The sequence below is a fragment of the Myotis daubentonii genome, chromosome 11 (genome assembly GCF_963259705.1).
Source record: "Myotis daubentonii chromosome 11, mMyoDau2.1, whole genome shotgun sequence".
In the NCBI taxonomy this organism is placed as follows: Eukaryota; Metazoa; Chordata; class Mammalia; order Chiroptera; family Vespertilionidae; genus Myotis; species Myotis daubentonii.
The window spans coordinates 71,699,041-71,719,147 of record NC_081850.1 but is presented as its reverse complement, the minus strand read 5'-3'; the positions used below and the strand labels follow the sequence as shown (position 1 = coordinate 71,719,147).

The 20,107-nt window shown below is 49.0% G+C and overlaps 1 protein-coding gene across 13 annotated transcripts in view; it reads right to left on the bottom strand.

Annotated features, from left to right (window-relative positions):
• Positions 1 to 6,676: 6,676 nt before the first annotated feature.
• The window catches only part of TNC (tenascin C), an 88,882-nt gene continuing 75,451 nt past the window's right edge, over positions 6,677 to 20,107 (bottom strand). For all 13 annotated transcript variants that reach the window (XM_059657844.1, XM_059657845.1, XM_059657848.1 and 10 more), the window contains 7 exons: positions 19,384 to 19,514; positions 15,138 to 15,270; positions 13,395 to 13,546; positions 12,274 to 12,370; positions 11,263 to 11,424; positions 8,767 to 8,930; positions 6,677 to 7,398 (listed from right to left, as the gene is read on the bottom strand). In XM_059657844.1, the coding sequence (XP_059513827.1) occupies positions 7,288 to 7,398; positions 8,767 to 8,930; positions 11,263 to 11,424; positions 12,274 to 12,370; positions 13,395 to 13,546; positions 15,138 to 15,270; positions 19,384 to 19,514 (950 nt within the window). In that variant the 3' untranslated portion in view covers positions 6,677 to 7,287. The remainder of the gene's footprint in view (positions 7,399 to 8,766; positions 8,931 to 11,262; positions 11,425 to 12,273; positions 12,371 to 13,394; positions 13,547 to 15,137; positions 15,271 to 19,383; positions 19,515 to 20,107) is intronic.

Below are 20,107 nucleotides of genomic sequence, written 5' to 3'. Positions count from 1 at the left end.
GTTTGGACAGCTCATGCTGACTGAGCGGAGGTGCAGAATAAGTCCATTTTAGGGCTGGCGGGGACATGCTGACACCACTTTAGGTTGCCAAGCCCACGGACCCTCCAGTGCCGGGTGCTCACGGCTGCGCTGGTGGCCTGCTCGCCCTCTGGGCGGCTTTGGCCATGAGAAGTTCTTGTCTTACTTGAGTGCAGTGTGTCCCTGGGGACCTTTCACCACTGAATCCAAGTTCTTTTCTCTGTCCCCCAACAGACATCTCCTCTCTCCCTGCCGGGAGAGACCTTCAGAGACTTTGAGACAGAGATTCTGCCCCCGCGTGTTATCCCAGCTTTCTCTCTCCAGGGAGGTGGTGTTTCTAGCCTTCGCACCATCCCGATTGTCGAAATAGGCGCCGTTCTAAGGATGACAAGTTTATTAACAAGGCATCTACTAATTGAGTGCAACTCTTTTTTCTTTAAACTGGGATTGGTTGTGACCCAGGAATCTTTCCCAATAACTTGCAGACAGTTACTATACATTAATTGCTTCATAAAGAACTCCTAATTGGGCAGTGACTATGTTTGAGCACCATGGGGAGAAATGAATGGAACCTAGCATTTTGAGGAGGTTTGGGGTTCTGCCAATGTACTGGGTCTCCGGAGGACTGTGGGTGCGGCCCTGGAGACAGTAGAGTTTGTAGCCTGCCCTGGAGCTAACCCCGTGTGGCACTGAGTTAAAAGCCCTTTGCTATTTTGGCGCTGGGCTTTTGGGTGGAAATAGAAGCCTTTTCACATCTGACTCTGAGGCTCACCTGAAGGGCGTCCAGGTGGCTGGTCCTCAGGCTCCCCTGAGCTGAGTCCCTGTGTGGCTCCCTCCCTGGCCCCTTTCACACCCCTGGGCCTGCTAACTGTTTTGAGGGCCTCGAGTGGAGGGACCTGTAGGCAGAGAGAAGCTGAATGCCTGTGGTGATGATCCGGCCTCATTTTTATTGGAAAGCAGAGGTGCTTTATGGAAAAGCTCTGGGGCCCACAACTAGGTGAATCCAGTGCAGCGATGCTCCTCCTATCCCTGGAAAACACCCTCTGATTCTCTCTGCTGTCACTTGAGTAATTTTTTAAAAGTTAGTGCATGTAAATAGAAGGCTGGGGAGGTCAGCTAATTTTGCTCATTTCCCATCAATCCTTGAGAAATAATGGCTCTAGGCATGGTGGGGTGGCAGGGCCTGTCCAAACCCGGGGGGCTGCTCTTCGAGCCGCCACGTGTGTGGAAAGTCCCTGGAGAAGGGATTTGGGTTGGACATACACCATGTTCTGTCTTTAAAATGACTGATGCTTATGGTGCTTTTCCCTCCAAATGTCTGCTGGCTTTCTCCCTCCTTGGCTGGAGGACAATCTTGGTTGTGGCCTGCCCTAGGAGAGGCTGCTGCCCGGGGCTCTCCATACAGCACTTCTTTGCTGTTTCTCTAAATCGCACTGCTAGGTTCTGACCTCTTGAGGTAACGGTGTGGGTGAGCAGGAACTGAATTTGAATCCACACTGATTGCCTGGCAGCTTTGGGAAAATGGTGTCCTCTCTGAGCTCATTTCTTTTTTTAAATATATTTTATTGATTTTTTTTACAGAGAGGAAGGGAGAGGGATAGAGAGTTAGAAACATCAATGAGAGAAAGAGAAACATAGATCAGCTGCCTCCTGCACACCCCCTACTGGGGATGTTGCCTGCAACCAAGGTACATGCCCTTGACCGGAATCGAACCTGGGACCTTTCAGTCCTCAGGCCGACGCTCTATCCACTGAGCCAAACCGATTAGGGCTCTGAGCTCATTTGTGCTTAAAATGATGATCTGGGGATAGAGTTGACACTCGATGCATTAAGTAGAAAATGAGGCGAGGCTAACAAGGTCTCCGTGCCTCTCCTCCCAGGTCTGGGCAGCCAGGTAGCATGCAGTGACTGGGAAATAACAGCATAGGCTCTCCTCTGGGGGTTGGAGATACGGCGGAGCGGACACTCATATGGCTCCTGCTGTTCCAGGGGTTGGTTTCTAGAAAACATGCACCTACATAAGTAAACCAGCGGCCTGTCTGGTGGAAATATGTGCTATGGAGAACAAAGAGAGGAGTACTGGGCACAGGGCTGTGTGCATGTGTGTGCACACGCATGTGTTTTTGCATGTGTGCCTGTGCATGTGCATGCTTCTGTGGGTGGCGAGGGAAAGTCTCGCTGAAAGGTGACATTGGAAGATGCCTGAAGGAAGTGAGAGTGAGCCACACGTGTGTTGGGGAAAGGGCGTTCCAGGTAAAGTCTGAAGCGGGGTCATGTTTGTGGGTTTGAAGGACAGCAGGAAGGCCGGCGTGCCGAGAGCATCCTGGGAGTGGAGTTGAGGTCATGGAAGTATGAGAGGGATCACGCAGGTCCTCGAAAGCCATTGTAGCTGTGTGGGGTTGGGCTAAGCCAGGAGGTAAGCTTTGGGGGCTGTGATCAGCGGGATGAAATGATTGGCATTTTAACACATTGCGTACCACATAGAAATCTCTAAGACATACGCCAGGGACCGCACGTTTTTGGGCAAACTGCACGTTATTTTTAAATCATCATAATGCACTTTAGGTGTTGTTTTTCAATAATTATAACATTTTTATTTACAAAAACAAACAATTAAACAATTAAAGTTCCTAGTACTTTTTTAATGTATGGTACTGCGTAGAACATTTTCCTCTATGAAGAGGGACCACACAAAATTTACTTAAGTATCTAGATTCGCTCCTTTTTCCATGGGCGTGAAAAAACGAGAACACTCATGAGCGGTCCTTAACAGATGGCGCGCGAAACACGAGAACACTCCTGAGCGGTACGAAATGTGTTAAGAGGATCCCCCTACAACTCTCTGGGGGCAGAGACGTGCTCTAGGAGGCAAGTGTTGGGGGCACAGGGCCCTGACTTTGTTTTCAATGCTGCCCAAGCTGCTCAGGATAATCTGGAGGTATCGCCATCTCACCCAGGTGTTAGGGGTGAAGAGAAAGTAAACATCAGGGCAACAGGAACTGGCCCCATTGCTAGGTGTGCCTCGCTCTGCGCTGGGAAGTTGAGCTGTAGGAACTGAGGGGCCCAGGACTAGCCAAAGGAACAAGCGTGGGACGGCAGGAAAGGGAGAGCTTGGCCTTCACAAGCAGCAGTGAGGGAGGAGAAAGCAAACGTAAGTTAGTGGTGGGGCGTTAATACAACGGAGCCCTTAACCATGCCCGAGAAGGCTGCTCAGTAGTCCTGGCCAGGAGGTCCTTGCAGAATCTGAGTGGGATTGGACACTCTGTCCCTGCCCCCCACCCCAATGCAGATTTGCAGGTGGTGACAAACCAAGGGTGTGTGGTTGTCTACAGGAGGCTTTGTGCAGCACCTGCCACGCCCAGGGCAGAACTCGAGCCCCTTATGGAGAGAGGGATTAGAGTGGAGGTGAAGTGTTTTCTCGAAAGGGTCTGTGAGTCTGGGAGCCCAGTTGGCATCTGTCCACATCACCAGGTTCACAAGGAGCTCCTACCCCCCTAAAGCCGGGGGAGACTGCCATCTGCTGGTAGACTTAAGTATTGCACCCAGACGCAACTTCAGAGACAAACTTGGATTGGCATTTCCTCCCTGCCAGGCACTGTCAGGTTCTCTTTTAAATCAACACAAATTCTCTTCAGGGTCGGAGGTCCCCTTCATTCTCATCTTTAGGGGTACTCTGGAAAATTAAGCAAGTAGACCAAGATTGTTTGGTTGTCGGAAAACCTGGGGTTCAAGCTCAGCTCCAACTGCAAGGATTACTTTGCAGAAGTTGCTGTGATCACACCTGCTTTGCAAACTGTAAATCATGATGTGGGAACTGGCAAGTGGCAGGTGTTCTGGGTGCACCGAGTGAGATGGCGCTCCTCACGGCTCTGTGGTTGAAGGGCTCAGAAGTCCTGGGCTTTAGTCCCAGCTTTGGCACCTCAAGTCCCGTTAACTTCACTGCTCTGAACACATTCAACCTGTAACTGCAAATATACTGGGCTAATGTGGCAGCTGCTGATTTGCACTGTGTGTGTGTGTGTGTGTGTGTGTGTTTCCTATAGTATACTGAGATCTACTTTCCAGTCTTGGGATTGGAGCAGTGATCAAGGAGAGGCCTTTCTGAGCTTTCAATTCATTTTGGGGGCTCACTGGGAAGGAAAGAGGAGGTGGAGGAAGAGGAGGAGGAGAGGGAGCCCTCTGCTGGCCACTGATATAGCACACCTGCTCACATCCTGGCCAGTGCACATGGAGGCGCCCAGCACCCACTGGGCCAGGGGACACAGGTTGGGGGAGTTGCCCTTCTGAAGAGCAACACTGATTATGTCAGTCCTGCCTTAAATACCTTCCACAATCCTCAGCTGCGTTCAGAGAACACATGCCTATAAGGCCAGGCTTTGTACTACCTTCAACCTTTGCAGTGTTAACATAAGAAACATTCAAACCTGTAAATAATTTTTGTGAGTTTATTTGAACCAAACTGTTGACAATTGCTGGGAAGCAGAATGTCAACATTCTCGGGAGAGTGGCATTACTTATATTTTATTTAAATTACAATCAAAGGAGGAGACATAAGTGGGTTACATGAAATCCATTGGTGATAGATTAGGGAAGTGGAATAGCAAAGCTGGGAAACTCCTGGGATTGGTTAAAAAGTAAAATGATAGACATTTGCTTCTTTTACATAGGTGGGCACAGGCTACATAGGTGTTAACAGTCAACAATTAACATGATAAAATAACAATGAGGGAATTTGTGGTCTCTACCCTGGTGCATTGATTGTGCCCTGAGGGATCTGGATAAAGGGAAGTCACATGTTACCCTGACATTCCGAAGGTACCTTATAATAAATGCAGAAGACAATAGGCTCATTAAGATCAAAGTTGATCTTTGTCAGGGAAGATAGTGGCCTAGGACATGACTATGCATCATAAACTGCTTTTTTATGTAAAAAGTTTTCATTTCAGACCATCCTTTGTGGTTACTCTAGGTCTCTTGAGTTTGCAAGGCCACCATGCAGGCCTTCGCTGAGCTAGTCAGGTTAGCAGGTGGCCCCTTTTGGTTCACAGCAGCCAGCCACAGCCTGGTCTTAGTCTTACCATTGTTTTCATTTTAACCACAGAGCTTCCTCTGAGTCCCCCTCCCCTCTCACCCACTTTCGGAGGAGCCATGCCCTACCTAGTGCTCCAGGGCCCTGCAGCCCCCCATTCCCGCAATTAGTGGGGCCTTGACTCTGGCTCCCACATCTCTAATTAGACTCGCCCTATCGAAATGGCACCACGTCTAGGGAAGATGCCCTGTCGGAATTGAGGGCAGCTCAGGAACAGGGTGTGGATATGGAGAAGCTCTCTGAAACCCCAAGTCCTATGGCTGTTACCTTCTAAACCTCGCAGAATCATGAGCACCAGCTTAGCCCCATCTATCTTTTTTGGGAGGGGATGGGGCTGGTGCTGGTGCTAAGAGACCTCCGGGCAGCAGCCTGCAGAGTGTTAAGGCTTGCACTAAGGCTTGGCGGTTGCAGGGCACCGTTTGTTTGGGTGTATGGAGCAAAGCAGGTGTTGCTATGGCTGAATTGCAGGCAACAAGTCTGTGATCTGAGCAGCAAATTGTGTCTGTGACATGACAGCGCTCATTAAAGCGCGATAAACTGTGCGGCAAAGCGCCTGGCCAGAGCCTCCATGCTCTGATCCTCTCTCTGAGCCATCACATTCCATTTGAATGAGGCCTATCAGCCCCAACATTTTCATTAAATAAGTCAATTTGCTGAAAGTGCCTCAGGGAATGAACTGGGGATTGCTTTCCCCATCCTGGTTCTAAAAGAGAAATGTGTCAAGTGTGGTTCTGACTCATTGTCACTGGGTGTGAACAGATCTGCCTGGTGTGCTGGGCAGTGAGCTCCCCTATTACCAGATGTCTTCAGGCTGAGGCTGGGGGGTGGGGGACACTGGGCTCTCTCTTCCTTTGGGGGGGGGGGCTTTGAGTAGGGGAGAAGGAGGAGATATTCCTAACAGGTATTCTTTGCAGTTCTAAGATTCGGGATTGTGGACCCTGATGAAGGATCCCATGGACCATCCTCATTCTGCAACCTGTCCGTTGTCCTCATGGCACACCTTTCCCCAGGGAAGGGGGCAGTTTCATCAGGGGTGGGGGTGGGGGAGCAGGGACATTGGGCCCAGAGTTTAAATCCTGGTTCTATTATTAACTGGGTAAGTAGCCACACACAAGTCATCGCTCTTGTAGGAACCCCAACCCGTCCTATGTAAAGTAATAGTAGGATAACTACTGCCTATTAGCACTTCTGTGAGCCGGGCACCGCGCTGAGGGCCTCCTGTGGGTGATATCATTCATTTCTCACGGAAATGCCCACTCAGACAGTGCTGCCTCTGGGAATGATAACAGTTCTCGCCTCATCTACGTCATAACATTGTTAGGCGATCACATAGGAAAATGGGTGTACAAAACAGCTAGTCTTGGAAATATTGAGCAAGAAGCTCAATCTACCGTGTAAGCTTTTCCGACCTCGTTCAACTTTGTCCAGAAAAGTGTTTCCCTCCCTTCTGGCCCTTCTTTCCTACGTGACCAGCACCCTCCTCACCTTCCTGTTCCAGCACCCCCTGGTGTTCAAATACTTTGGCTTTGATGGGATTCAAGCTCAGCAATGGAAGGTGAAACAACAGCCCAATTTAAAAGTACTTGTGCTTTTATTAAAAAAAAATACAATCAGGTACTGTCCACATGTGTTTCAGGAAGGAAAGTCTCTTTAAAAATCCTTAGTTTTCATCATCATTCTTATTATTATATTAATAATATTAATTATATCCTTAACATTGAAACAGGGTTGCTTTTCTGGGTTCTGTTGTATAAAATGTAAAAAATGGGGATGGCTCCCAATAACACACACTGAATCACTGGGAACAAAAAATAACATTAATTATGCAACTTTGTGTAAAAGACAGCCGGTTCTAAAACTACCACTGTACAGCGGATACCCCCACCCTCTGCCCACAGCCACCCGCGAGAAGAAAGACCATTGGCTGCTGTCCCTGGAAGGCTTTTGCAGATTCGAACAACACAACAGAAACCTGTTGGAGAGGTTGTCTTTGGTGCGAAGGAAGGAATCGCAGAGGGGGAGGCCCGTGCTCCTGCCTTTGGCCCGAGGCGCCATGGTCCACGTGAACTCCTGCCAGATGCCCAGGTGTGGCTTGATGGTTGGACGGGTTGCACTGTGCTTTGGTAAAATTCTCTTCTTCCTCTGGGCCCTACACCTCTCAGCCAGGTGTCCCTGCAATTCATGCCCGCTTGCGCCTGCCTTCGAGGTTTCGGAAGTTGCTGGGTCTCACCTTCATCTCAGCAAACTGGATGGAATGTTCATGGCCCTTCCAGTGGAACCAGTTAACACCCTGTAGAACAAGAGAAGACCTCCCAGTTGGTTCCCAGTAGGCACTGACCATTGCTCTCTAGCTCAGTGATGGCGAACCTTTTGAGCTCAGCGTGCCAGCATTTTGAAAAACCCTAACTTAACTCTGGTGCCGTGTCACATATAGAAATTTTTTGATATTTGCAACCATAGTAAAACAAAGACATTTTTGATATTTATTTTATAAATTTAAATGCCATTTAACAAAGAAAAATCAACCAATGAGTTTGTGTGTCACCTCTGACACACGTGTCATAGGTTCGCCATCACTGCTCTAGCTGACGGGTGAGTTCTCTTCCAGCGTGACTGCCGGGCAGTTCAGCTGTCTCTGTCTATTGACCTTTGTGGTGAAAAGTGCCGGAGGGGCTGGTGGAATCCAACTCAGCTGTGTTACTCTAGTCACCAGCCACCTGAGGTTGGCTCTGCCATCTGGGAACTAAGTGGTGGCCGATGGCACTTGCCATCACGAGGAACAGTGCGAAAGAATTCAGGCCAGGACTCGAGGTGACAGAATTGAGTAGCTCCGTGCGGGGGTGTTTCTAATCCACAGGATTCCTACCAAGGATCTGACTGGGGGTTGGAATGGAATGGGAGAATGTGAAGGAGCTAGCACAGCGGCTGGAACAGAGCCAGAGCTAGGGCCCACGCCGCTCTCCTTACGGCCTTTTATATCATCTTCTCCTCCTTCCACAGCTGGGAGGAAGGATGGAAAAAGAAGTTTCCTTTGGCACACAGCTGTCTTAATTTTCTGGAAGACCTTGTATTGCACTGAAGTTAGGGGACAAGGTGGTGAATAACGCTCAGAGCGGAAGTGTAACTGAGGCAACGTGGCAAGACGCAGGAACACCTGCGCTCACCCCGCTTCACCTCAGGGCCTCCCCTTTGTCTGCTCTCCTTGTGGGGTCAGATGAAGATTTTGTCCGAGGAAAGCTCTCTGTGTTGGAATCCACCTGACCCGTGGTTTCCCTCGTGTGCTATTTCTTTTTTTTTTTTTAAATATATTTTATTGATTTTTTACAGAGAGGAAGGGAGAGGGATAGAGAGTTAGAAACATCAATGAGAGAGAAACATCGATCAGCTGCCTCCTGCACACCTCCCACTGGGGATGTGCCCGCAACCCAGGTACGTGCCCTTGACCGGAATCGAACCTGGGACCTTTCAGTCTGCAGGCTGATGCTCCATCCACTGAGCCAAACCAGCTAGGGCTATTTCTATAACTCACCTGACCTGCATGCCACTGAAGTTCCCCCTGCTGTGCTGGGAAAAACATGTCATCTACTGAGGTTGCTGACCCTAGTCTCACCCCCAGCCGGCTTCCAAGCTTGGTCCTGGGCCCTCTCGGTCCACTCACCTGACTGTGGTTATTGTCCCCATATCTGCCCATCAGGTTGACACGGTGACAGTTCTTGTACCAGAAGGCCCCCTTGTAGGACAGAGCACAGTTGGTGATGGCTGAGTCTGTGTCCTTGTCGAAGGTGGAGAAGGACCTGCCATTGTGGTAGGCCATCGAGTCACCTGGGGGAGAGAGAGAGAGAATGCACCTGAGAGATCCCAGCTGGAGTCTCCTCTGGGATGTGAAGGACACAACTGGAGGTGACAAGCGAACGGGCCTGGGTGGGCCAGCCTTGAACACTAGGCCAGATTTAGGGTCACACATGGGACTAGATGGGATATGAGTGTCATCCACGGATGCATTTCTGACAGAAGCAGCATGTGGTAGAAAGAGGGCTGCGGGTGACTTTATGGTCCAGCTTCAAGTCTCATCTCTTTCACTCCCTAGCTGTGACCTTGCACAGGTCAAGCTGCTTGTTGTACCTCAGTTTTCTATGCTATAAAATGGGACTAGCACATTGATTCTATCCACCTCAGAGTGCTGCTGGGATCATATATAAGGTATTTGCTAAAAAGAGTTGAGTAAATAGTTATGATTAGTGCTATTTTTATGATGTTTTGCATTCCCTTTCCATAAAGGCACTCACTGAGAAATGTGAGAAATCTGCATTTAAGAATGCTTTCCCCTAAATACAAATCTTTAGAACCATACTTGGAAGCAAACCCTTCAGCTATCAGATTTCTAAGTGTTTATGGGACCAGCGTTCCCTGACTCTTGGACAAAAAGCCCACTCATGGAGTGCTTTGGGGGAATCTAGTTTATAAATGAACACATGGAGTTTTGGGAAGATTTCAGTGCCGTTCTTTCTGTGCACCCTCACTCCCCACCGGGCCAGCGCAGTGCATCAAAGCATCAGGATGCCCTGGCACCTACCCTGGCCTTTAGGAGCAGGTTGTCAGAGGCAGCAGGTGCCTGTCTAAGCTGCTGAGAGCATGAGCGTGGCAGGTGGACACTGATAAATGAGGTGTCTCCTGTCAGGGATGCATCCCAGCTCATATCTGCTGGAATTACAGAGAGGGGCGGAGGCTCACTCCCTCCCGCTGCTCAGTCAGCTAGTCTTTGTTTGCCATGTAACTGTATCCCTCTTGCCTGAAGCCATCTCCACCAAAGGTATTTATGGCCAGGTAATAAAATGTCAGGCTTCTTTGAGGGGCCTCTCTCTTCTCTAAAGAGCTTTGTCTCTTCTTCCACTGAGCCTGGCTTTCAGCAAACTTTTATCTGGAGTTTTTTAAAAAATCATAGATGTTTTCTTTCAGGGCTCAGAGAGGCTGTAAATATACCACAGCATCTCTTCTGTTTTCATGCACATCACTGAGAGCCACCCAAAGTGGGCAGGGTGGCACGGGCTGGGCACACTCTCAGACCTGATCCCTTTTGTTCCCAAGAGCACCTTCTGCAGCCCGGCTTATACCTGGGCCTGCTCTCTACAAGCTGTGTCACTTGGGCAAGTCGCCGAACTTTTCTGAGCCTCGTTTTCCTCCTCTGTGCCTTCCTGGCATGGCTTCTGTGAGAACTGAGTGAGGGTAATGTGTGGGAATATCTGCACCAAAGGATGCGACCCAGGAGCCCTGAATGCATACTGTGTCCTTGTTTATTTCTCCTCTAATGTGGCGCCAGACACCACACAGAGGCCGTGTTAAGTCAAGAAATTTGCACTAGGTTGGGGACCAAAGAACAAAAACAGTGCTGCGGAAGTCTTCTGCCCTGGGGTGTTCAGGCTGAGGCTGGTTGGCCATGTGGCAGGGATGTCTTCCAAGAGACTCGAGCAGTTGGTGATGGACTGAATTGTTTGCTACTCAGAGTGCAACACCACCCACTGCGGCATCACCAGGGAGCTTGTAAGAAACACTGAATCTCGGTGGCTGTGTCAGCACCTGGCATCCCTTGAGGGCTCATCCTATATAATAAAAGGCTAATATGCAAATCAAACAGCAGATCGACTGGTCTCTATGATGTGCACTGACCACCAGGGGGCAGACGCTCAACACAGGAGCTTCCCCCGGGTGGTCAGTGCACTCCCACAGGGGTCCCAGACTGCCAGAGGGCACAGGCTGGGCTGAGGCCTCCCCCCCACAATTGCACGAATTTTGTGCACTGGCCCTCTAGTATGTACATAATAGATTGAGAAGCAGTGGGTTACACAAGTGTGAAGGCCCCTGAGAAACTTTTCCTGTCAGTCTATGCTTAAATCTAAACATTTCTAAGTGATGGCAGCTCCAGATAGACCCTGAATGTCCTGCTTCCCAACCTTCTCTGTTTCGGTGACCAAAATACCTTCCCAGCTCGGTCCAATAGTAGCTCTTAGGGATTAGCACCCAGTAGGGATTCAAATACTCAATAAAGGATGACCCAATAAATGGATGGATGAATGAAGGGAGGGATGATGCAGGGAGGAATCAGCTGAGAACACAGGAAGGTCCTGTGGTTCCTTGTGCTCTGAGTGGCCGTCCGTACCTGCTGTCCCGCTGTACCCCTCCACCTTCAGCTTGTAGCGAGTCTTGGCGTCTCCCACGCTGAACTTGTCATAGACGGCATAGGCTGTCTTCCCGTGGTCCCGCAGGTCCACCCGCAACTCGTACTGCCCTTGAGACGTGATTTTGTTCAGGTTGTCCAGCCCTGTGGACGACAGGCAAGGGATGATGCAGAAGCACCAGCAAAAGAGGCTATTGTTTCTACTCCACCCGCATCAGGGCAGCGGCTGATGTGTGTTAAGGAGGGTCGAGTCTTAGACCCGGGCTTGCAGCTTGGTCTGCTCCTTGCTGGGGCAACACCAGGCAAAACAGATGATGTTTCTAAGCCTCAGGCTAACTCAGGTTGAGAGCTTTGTCCTGCCAACCCCGAGTGTTGTGAAGATCAGAGGAGGTGAGGTGGAGAAAGCCCCTGGTAAACTCTAAAGCTCCGTACAAGTGAAAGGGAAGGGATGATAGCTGGATAGACATTCCCGCCAGACAGTCCCTTTGCAGGGAGGTTATGGGAAGGTGTGAGCGTGTGGATGGATGGAGGAGGGCATTGTAGTGCTGCCTCAGGACATTTCACATTGCAGCTCAGATGCTCACAGTATTGGCTAGATTCTCCTCCAAGACTCTGGTTTCCTATGTGCAAGACAGGAACTTTGTACCTTGCAGGGGTGCTCAGAGGTTATGGCTATAAGACCCCATCTCACCACCAGGAGCCCAGGGCAGAAGCAGTTAACGGTTCAGGAGGACAATTCTTAAGTGGCCAGTGAATGACTAAAGGCGAGGCTCATTCTTAAGGCCTGATTGTTGGCTCTCCCTTGACCAGAGTTTTATTTTTAATGACCCAGAGAATTTAAAATATTTTCCACTGAGAAGTTGAAATTCAGTGTGTACTACCAGAGCTGTTTCCCCCTCATCCATTTCTCTCCCAGAGGTCGCTGTGGGTTGGGACAAGTGATGAGGGGGCAGAAATGGACGTTTGGGACATAAGCACGCAGAGTGGCCTCACCGAGCCAGAACTCTTCTCTGCGGTCCCCAAACCCAGCGGCATAGGCTTTCCAGTTGCGATAGAAGTCCTCGCGTCCGTTTTTGCGCCTCAGGAACACCTGTGAACACAACCAGTGAGGCCGGGTGCACTCAAGCTACTGGAGGAAAGGGAAGGCGCCTTTCTGAGAGGAAGAACATCGGGCCGTGGGGAAGCACCTGTCCCAGCTCTGTCCTCATAATTTGCCAGGTAACTTGGGCAGCTCACCTCCCTTCTCTGAGCCTCGGTGTTCTCACCTGAAGCGTAGGGACTAAAAATACCACCCACTGCCCCAGGATGATGCTATGTTAGTGTAGGGTCACTTGTAACTAATGCACACCCGGGGCGGGATGCTGACGGCGGGAGACCAGGGGACCAGGGCCTGGGGGCACTCACTGTACCACATGCTCAATTTTTTAAAAAAATAGTGTTGCATTTTATCATTTATTATTATTTTTTATTCCCCATCCTAAGATATTTTTTTCCCATTGATTTTTAGAAAGAGTGGAAGAGAGAGGGACAGAGAGAAACACGTCGATTGGTTGCCTCCTGCTCATGCCCTGACTAGGGCTAGGGCCAGGGAGGAGCCTGCAACCAAGGTACATGCCCTTGACTGGAATCGAACCCGGGACTCTTCCATCCACAGGCTGATGCTCTATCCACTGAGCCAAACCGGCTAGGGCCATATGCTCAGTTTTGTTGTAAACGTAAAACTGCTCTAAAAAAATAGTGTGTCAATTTAAAAAATACTACCCAGCTCATATGGTAATGCAATTGACGTAATTCATATAAAATTCTTAGCGCAATGCCTGGTAGAGAGCAAATGGTAATTAATATACACAGTGGGTTTATGACCACTGTCATTTTTGTGCATCACAGAGCTAAGGATCAGAAGACATAAATTACAAGAAAAATATTTTCTTCTTTTTGTCCCCATTCTTTTGTTTAAGAGATAATCTTTGAGTGTCTGCTTGTGGCAGGCACTATCTTACAAACCTCATGCACCTTGGGGTGAGAGTGCAGGGGCAGGGCCTCCAGCCCTCCTGCCCCGCCCCCATGCCCCCCCCCCCCCAATGCCCCTGTGCTGGGGTTTCGGTGATACTCACGATCCATCCGCCCCCATCAGAGGTCATGTCACAGAAGACTTCCAGAGCCTGGGCCTTATTGCTGTTCAGGTAAATAGTGTAGAGGCCAGAGGTTGTGTCTCCGTTCAGCATTGCCTGGGAGCAGTCCCTGGGGAATGGGTACAGGAGTCCAACTGGGGGGTAGAAGAAAGAGTGGCGTCAAGCAGGGAGACTGGGGTGGGAGCTCGCGGATTTCAGCTCTACTCTTTGGGGCTGGATGACTGACCCTCTCTGAGGCTGTGTTCCCTCAGATGCAAGAGGGGACAAAACCTATCGGCGTGGGCGCAGTGCGGCTTACAGGTTGTGGCTCTAAGGGACACATCCATCTCAGTCCCTTAGATTGATGGAAGCTGTCAATGATGTCAGTGGGAGGAGGGGTGAGCCACTGTGATGGCCGTGTGTGAGGTTGGCCTCAATCTACCTGGAGTGGCCAGGCTGTCTAGGTCCCCAGCACCCAGTGGGTGGCTCACTGTGGATCAGGGCACTCTGTTAGGCCGGATGCATCTCAGTGTCACCAGATAATTCAGGAGTTCAGTCCTGAATTCCTCACTTTCTTGCCTTAGGACGCTGGAGATGGCATTTACTGCCCTCAGCCTAGGATCTTAGACAGGTGGGGTCCGGGAGAACAAGAATGCTTGGGGAATTTCCAAGTGCAGTAATGTGATGCAAAAACTTAAAACCATGATAGATACAGACAATCTTGGGCCTGTGCTTAGCAGGTGGCAAGGAGAACTGATGGCCACAGCTGTCCTTTTTCTGATCTGACTCCTCACTGTACTTGACCTTCACCTGAAGTTGCGTCATTAGCTGTTGTCTATTTCACAGCCCTCATCTGAAGTCATATTTAGGGCACACTCATATTTTTGCATTCCCAACACCTGGTGTAAGTTCTGGCAAAGAGGTGCGTTTGCCTGTGACCCTCCCTCAGCTGGTGTGTGCAGAATAACCAGAGTGAAGAGTGTGGGCAGGAGGCATCTCTGGGGTCCGCTCCATGCAACCCAGGTTCAGGGCTCCCCAAAGGCAGACTCCTCCCTTCCCAGGAATGGCTGCTTCCTCTTATTCACCAATGGAACACCTTGCATGCCTAACATCTGCAGAAGGTACGCAGTGGCAGGGTGCAGGGGCGGTTCCCTGGTCCTGGAACACTGAGCCCAAAGCTGACTCTGAGTCATGGTGTAGCCTTGAGAAATCAAGGGAGCCTCTGGGAGCCTCTGTTTCTCCACCAAAAAACTGGGGATGGCATTCCTGGCCCACCACACCAGTTTGGTGGGAGGCTGTGCATGAGTGAATATGGACAGGCTTTGCAAATGTTGAAGAAAAAGCTGAAGAAAAAGAGGGGCCCTAAGTGTATAATGAGCCCTGAGAATGGACCACACAATGGGTTAGGAGTTCAAATACAAGGACTCTCACAGAGTTCATGTGAAAAAGGGGTGGTTATCAAGTCCATTGTATAGGTGAAAAAATTGAGGCTCGTAGAATGGCAGTGATTTCCCGAGTCACACAGAGCAAATGGTGGAGATGAGGACTGAATCCAGTAGTTCTCGCTACTGACCCTCCTTCCCTTTCACCATGAGCCCTGTCATCTCTTGCACCCACATTCCTAGGGCTTTCAGGGAGTGGCAGGGAACTGATCCTTGTCAGAGGTTTGATGGGTGAATTTAATGTAGCAGTCAGAGGAGAGGAGGGCTGGTTCAGTCTCACAGGTTTGATCCCTGCGGCCCTTACTTGTGGTGAAGATGGTTTGGACCAGCTTGCTCCTCAGGGGCCCGTTCAGTGCTTGGATCTTTGCTGTGTAGTGAGTGGATGGGCTCAGCTCTGCCAGGCTGTAGGAGGTGGTGTCTGGACCCACAATAACTTCCTAAGGACAGAAGAAAGAACATAATAGCGTTTGACCACATAAATCCTTAGGACCCAGATGATGTATTCATTCATTCATCCGTCCATTTATTTCTTTAATCAATAAGAAGCCACTGAGTCTCACTCTGTGCCAGGTTCCATGCTCCCTTCTAAGATGTCAGAGATGGAGAGAATGCAGCACGAGCAAAGGTCCTGGGGCCAGAGGAGGCAGAACTAATTAAAATAATATGAAAAGGCAATGACCTACCTCAACCATACTTGGTATTTGGTGGGGGAGTGATGATAGGAGAGACGGGCAGAGGGCTTAAAAGCCATGCTATTGGAATTTAAAGTTAATTAGGATTAGAAATGGAGATTCCTCAAAGGGTTTTGAACAAGTGAATGACACAAACTCAATTTAATCTGGTGGCCACATGAGCTACACAAAGGAGAAAAGGTTTCGATTTTGAGGCAGTTATATCAGTGGTCCCTAAATATGGCTCTTTTTTTTTCACAGCCCTCTGGGAATTTTTTAAATAATGCAACACCTGGGCTCCACCCCATACTGCCTGGATCATACGGGCTAGAAGTGGGCCTGGCCAGGTGCATATTCAAGAAACTCCCCAGGTGACCTCTTAAGTCAGGAGATGGTTACGGGGCTCAGTAGGCATGGTCTGATGACGCCTGGCGCTGACCCACATGCCCCTTTTCTAGAACAGAGATGTCCAGGGGAGGCAGCGTGTGCTGTTGTGGCAAGGCCTGCGCTGACTGCCCTGTGGCTTGTGCCGGGTGGCTGCGCTGCTGTCCAGAGGAAGGGATCAGCTTTAGTTTGCAGGAAATGCTCTTTCTTTTCAAATCTTCTTTCCAGCTTCTAATGCCTGTGAAATCACCTTTTAGCTGGTGTCTGGGATTGGAATTCAACCTAAATTCCTAGCTAACCAAACACAGTGGTGCTCTCTACAAAGGAATGAGTCAGTGTGGAGGCCCTTGGAAGGTCCTCTTCCACCCTCACAACTGGGCAGGTGAAGTTATCCTGGTTTTTCCAATGGGGGTGGAGTTTTGCTCTCACTCCAGAATTTATTGGTGGCAGAGGATGGTCTTGCCTTTTGTCTTCCAAGGTCCTGTCCAGGACTCTTTCATCCTATATCAGGATGCTTTAAGTCCTGCCTCCCTCCCTCTTTCCTTCCCTCCCTCCCATTTTATTGATTTAAGAGGGGAATGGAGAGGGAAAGATAGGAGCATCATTTAGCTGCCTCCTGCACGTCCCCTACTGGGGACCAAGCCTGCAACTTGGGCATGTGCCCTGACCCAAAATCAAACAGTGACCTCCTAGAGCAGTGGTTCTCAACCTTCCTAATGCCTCGACCCTTTAATACAGTTCCTCATGTTGTGGTGACCCCAACCATAAAATTATTTTCGTTGCTACTTCATAACTGTAATTTTGCTACTGTTATGAATCATATTGTAGATAACTGATATGCAGGATGTATTTTCATTGTTACAAATTGAACATAATTAAAGCATAGTGATTAATCACAAAAACAATATGTAATTATATGTGTGTTTTCCGATGGTCTTAGGCGACCCCTGTGAAAGGGTCGTTCGACCCCCAAAGGGGTCGCGACCCACAGGTTGAGAACCATTGTCCTAGAGCAGTGATGGTGAACCTTCTGAGCTCGGCATGTCAGCATTTTGAAAACCCTAACTTAACTCTGGTGCCATGTCACATATAGAAATTTTCTGATATTTGCAACCATAGTAAAGCCAAGATTTATATTTTGATATTTATTTTATATATTTAAATGCCATTTAACAAAGAAAAATCAACCAAAAAAATGAGATCGTGTGTCATCTCTGACACGCGTGTCATAGGTTTGCCATCACTGTCCTAGAGCGTGGGTCAGTGCTCAACCACTGAGCAACACTGGCCAGGCCTGCTTTTCTTGAGTGAAACACATAAAGCAGGGATTGGACATACAGGAAAGTCAACCCAGGTAAGTGCTCAAGCTTTGATACCAGTGATCCAGTGACCTTCGTGTGGTCCCTAGGTCTGGCCCTTGGGGAAGGATCAAGTACAAAGCTGGGTTCATTGAATTACTTGGGGATACAATTACCTATCAGCTCTCTAGGCTGCTGTGCAAAATCATCTTCCAGGCAATTAGGATGCACTGAAATGAGGTTCGGACTTCAGGTAAACACCAAGTCCTGAAATGCCTGACCAGGAAGGGACCTGAGAGACCATGGGCCCATTGTGCTCATTTTATGGATGTGGACACTGCTACCCAGAGAGAGCAGGACATGTCTCTGTTCAAACAGGGAGGGAGTGCATTGTTATACTGACTCTGAGAAGGGCCATGAGAGTAACTAGAAATGCGTGTCTACTTCTGGTTAAGCACGGCAGAGTAGACATGCCAGTTTATCTCTACTTGCTTCTGATGCCCAGTAAAATGATGGTAAATGGATATAAACTATAAACCCCCAAAGTGAGGGGAATAGCTGAGGAGATGGCCACAGGCATGTGATGTCAACAGGATCTTGGTAGACAGAAAGTGTGTGGTGCCATGACATGGAGGGACGGAATGGAGAGAGCTGGGGGTAGAGGCGGGGCAGAGCCTGGCAGAGGCTCTATGATGAATGCCCCAGAGCCCAGCAAGTTCAGGAATGGAATGTATGCAAAAGCAAAGATGCCGCCAGCGTGGGGAAGGGCTGAATAACAGTTTGTTTAAAACTGTATGAGAAACAGATCTCCCGCTCTGACAGTCTGCACACTGTTCTTCACGTCCAGAAGGAAGGCTGATGTTTAGTCCCTGGAAAGGCTGAGCCAGGCAGAGACTCTGGATTCAAGTCCACCAGGGCCAGTTGCAGAGGAGGCCACGGCATCACCCTAGACCAGTGATGGTGAACCTTTTGAGCTCGGCGTGTCAGCATTTTGAAAAACCCTAACTTAACTCTGGTGCGATGTGACACATACAGAATTTTTTTGATATTTGCAACCATAGTAAAAAAAAGATTTATATTTTTGATATTTATTTTATATATTTAAATGCCATTTAACAAAGAAAAAGCAACCAAAAAAATGAGTTCACGTGTCACCTCTGACATGCATGTCATAGGTTCGCCATCACTGCCCTAGACCCAGGCCTGCACAGTGGGAGCCACGCTTTCTCCAGCGAGGCTTCTGGCAGCCGGGCCTGGAGGAGTTGGAGGATCCTTGGAGTAGCTCAAGAGAAAAGGCTGACAGCACTGGTACTAGGGAGACCCCCTAAAGATTGCTGGTCACTTGCCCCATCACTCTACCGTGAGCCCCAACATTGCCAAGCCTATAGTGCGATTGGAACTCCCAATAAGCTTCCTTCTTGGCTCCAGCACAAAACGACAGACATTGCGGGACGTCTCCAACAGGAACAGTGGAGACCTCAACCAAACCAGCAGCAGCGAAACAGAAGGAAGAGCTACGCAGGTTGTGGAACAAAATCACGGTAACATGTATCTTCCTAGATAAAGAGAAGACGATGCAGGGAACACAAACAATACACTAGAAACGGATGAATGTGCAGAGAATAAGTATAAGATCCTGGGAATATAAAGAACAATGACCAAAATTAAAAACTCAGTAACAAGTTCAGTTTGGAAAATCTCATTTGTGGGAAGGTCTGAAGTTATTTCAAATTACAAAGTAAAAGAAAAAAGTTTGTGGGTAGAGAAAGTAAATAGTATGAACCATTTCTGTAAACAGTATTAACAGCTAATGTCATAAGAACATGGTGATGTGTATTTCAACATAGCATGGAGTGATGCCATCTGGGAGACAATAGATGTATATATGGCCAGAACACAGAAGAAGCCTTTAGCTTTTGCTCAATCAAATAATAAAGGACCAAGAACCCAGCACCAAAAATGTCCTCGTCTTCTGAGCATGGCTCTTGACCTGGGCTGGCTACCGACTCTGGAGCCTGGTAAAAATGAGAGGCTGGAGCCTGTGATTCAGAAGGTCTGGCATCCAGCCCTGTTCGTGTTTTTTCAGTTTCCCAGTTGCACTGGGTAGAGAAGCACACCCAGATCATTCTTCCCTACTCTGAGGATAATGTAAATGTTTCAACCAGCCATGGGGATTTATTTATATACTTCAACGTACCTTGACTGTACCGTCCACGGATTCATACACCAATAAGTAACCGGTGACAGGTGCCCGGGGGGCTCGCCAGGTGAGGAGGGCAGTTTCTGACTGGACCTCAGTAGCAGTCAAGTCTCTGGGAGAATCAAGGTCTGGAGAAGAGAAGACAATCCATAGCAAATCAGTCAGCAATGTAGGACAAAAATCCCTGGCCAGGCATCAGGAGGCCTGGGGCCACATCCTTCCCCACCATTGTCCTGGATGACCTTGGGTGGAACCTTCCCCATCTGTACATGAGGAGGTTGAGCCATATAATCTCCAAAGACATAGATTCTCTGGGGTTCCTCTCATCCTAGGGGCCACGTTTTCCTGAGCCCAGCATGGCCTTGGTTGGATGGGGAGAGACAGAGCTGTGAACACATTCACTAATGTACCTTATTCCTAAACAAGAGGACAGATGGATGCTGATGGTGCTCATCCCTGAGAGGAGGCCTCCTCCAAGGCCCTCCTCCCTACAGTGTGTAAAAGGATCTGCGTATAGAAACCCAACGGCCATCTAGGAAAACTTGCCTGGAAAAATCATTCTCTTAGAATATTTCCCTGCCTAGAACATGGATCATTAAATACTGGATTTCCACTGGGGGTCTGGTTTTCCACTTAAAAGCTCTGGTTTTAAAATTGCTTCCTAGTCCCTGGGGAGAGCAGGTCATTTTGGTTCACAAGGACCTGGTGTGCTGCTTCAGGT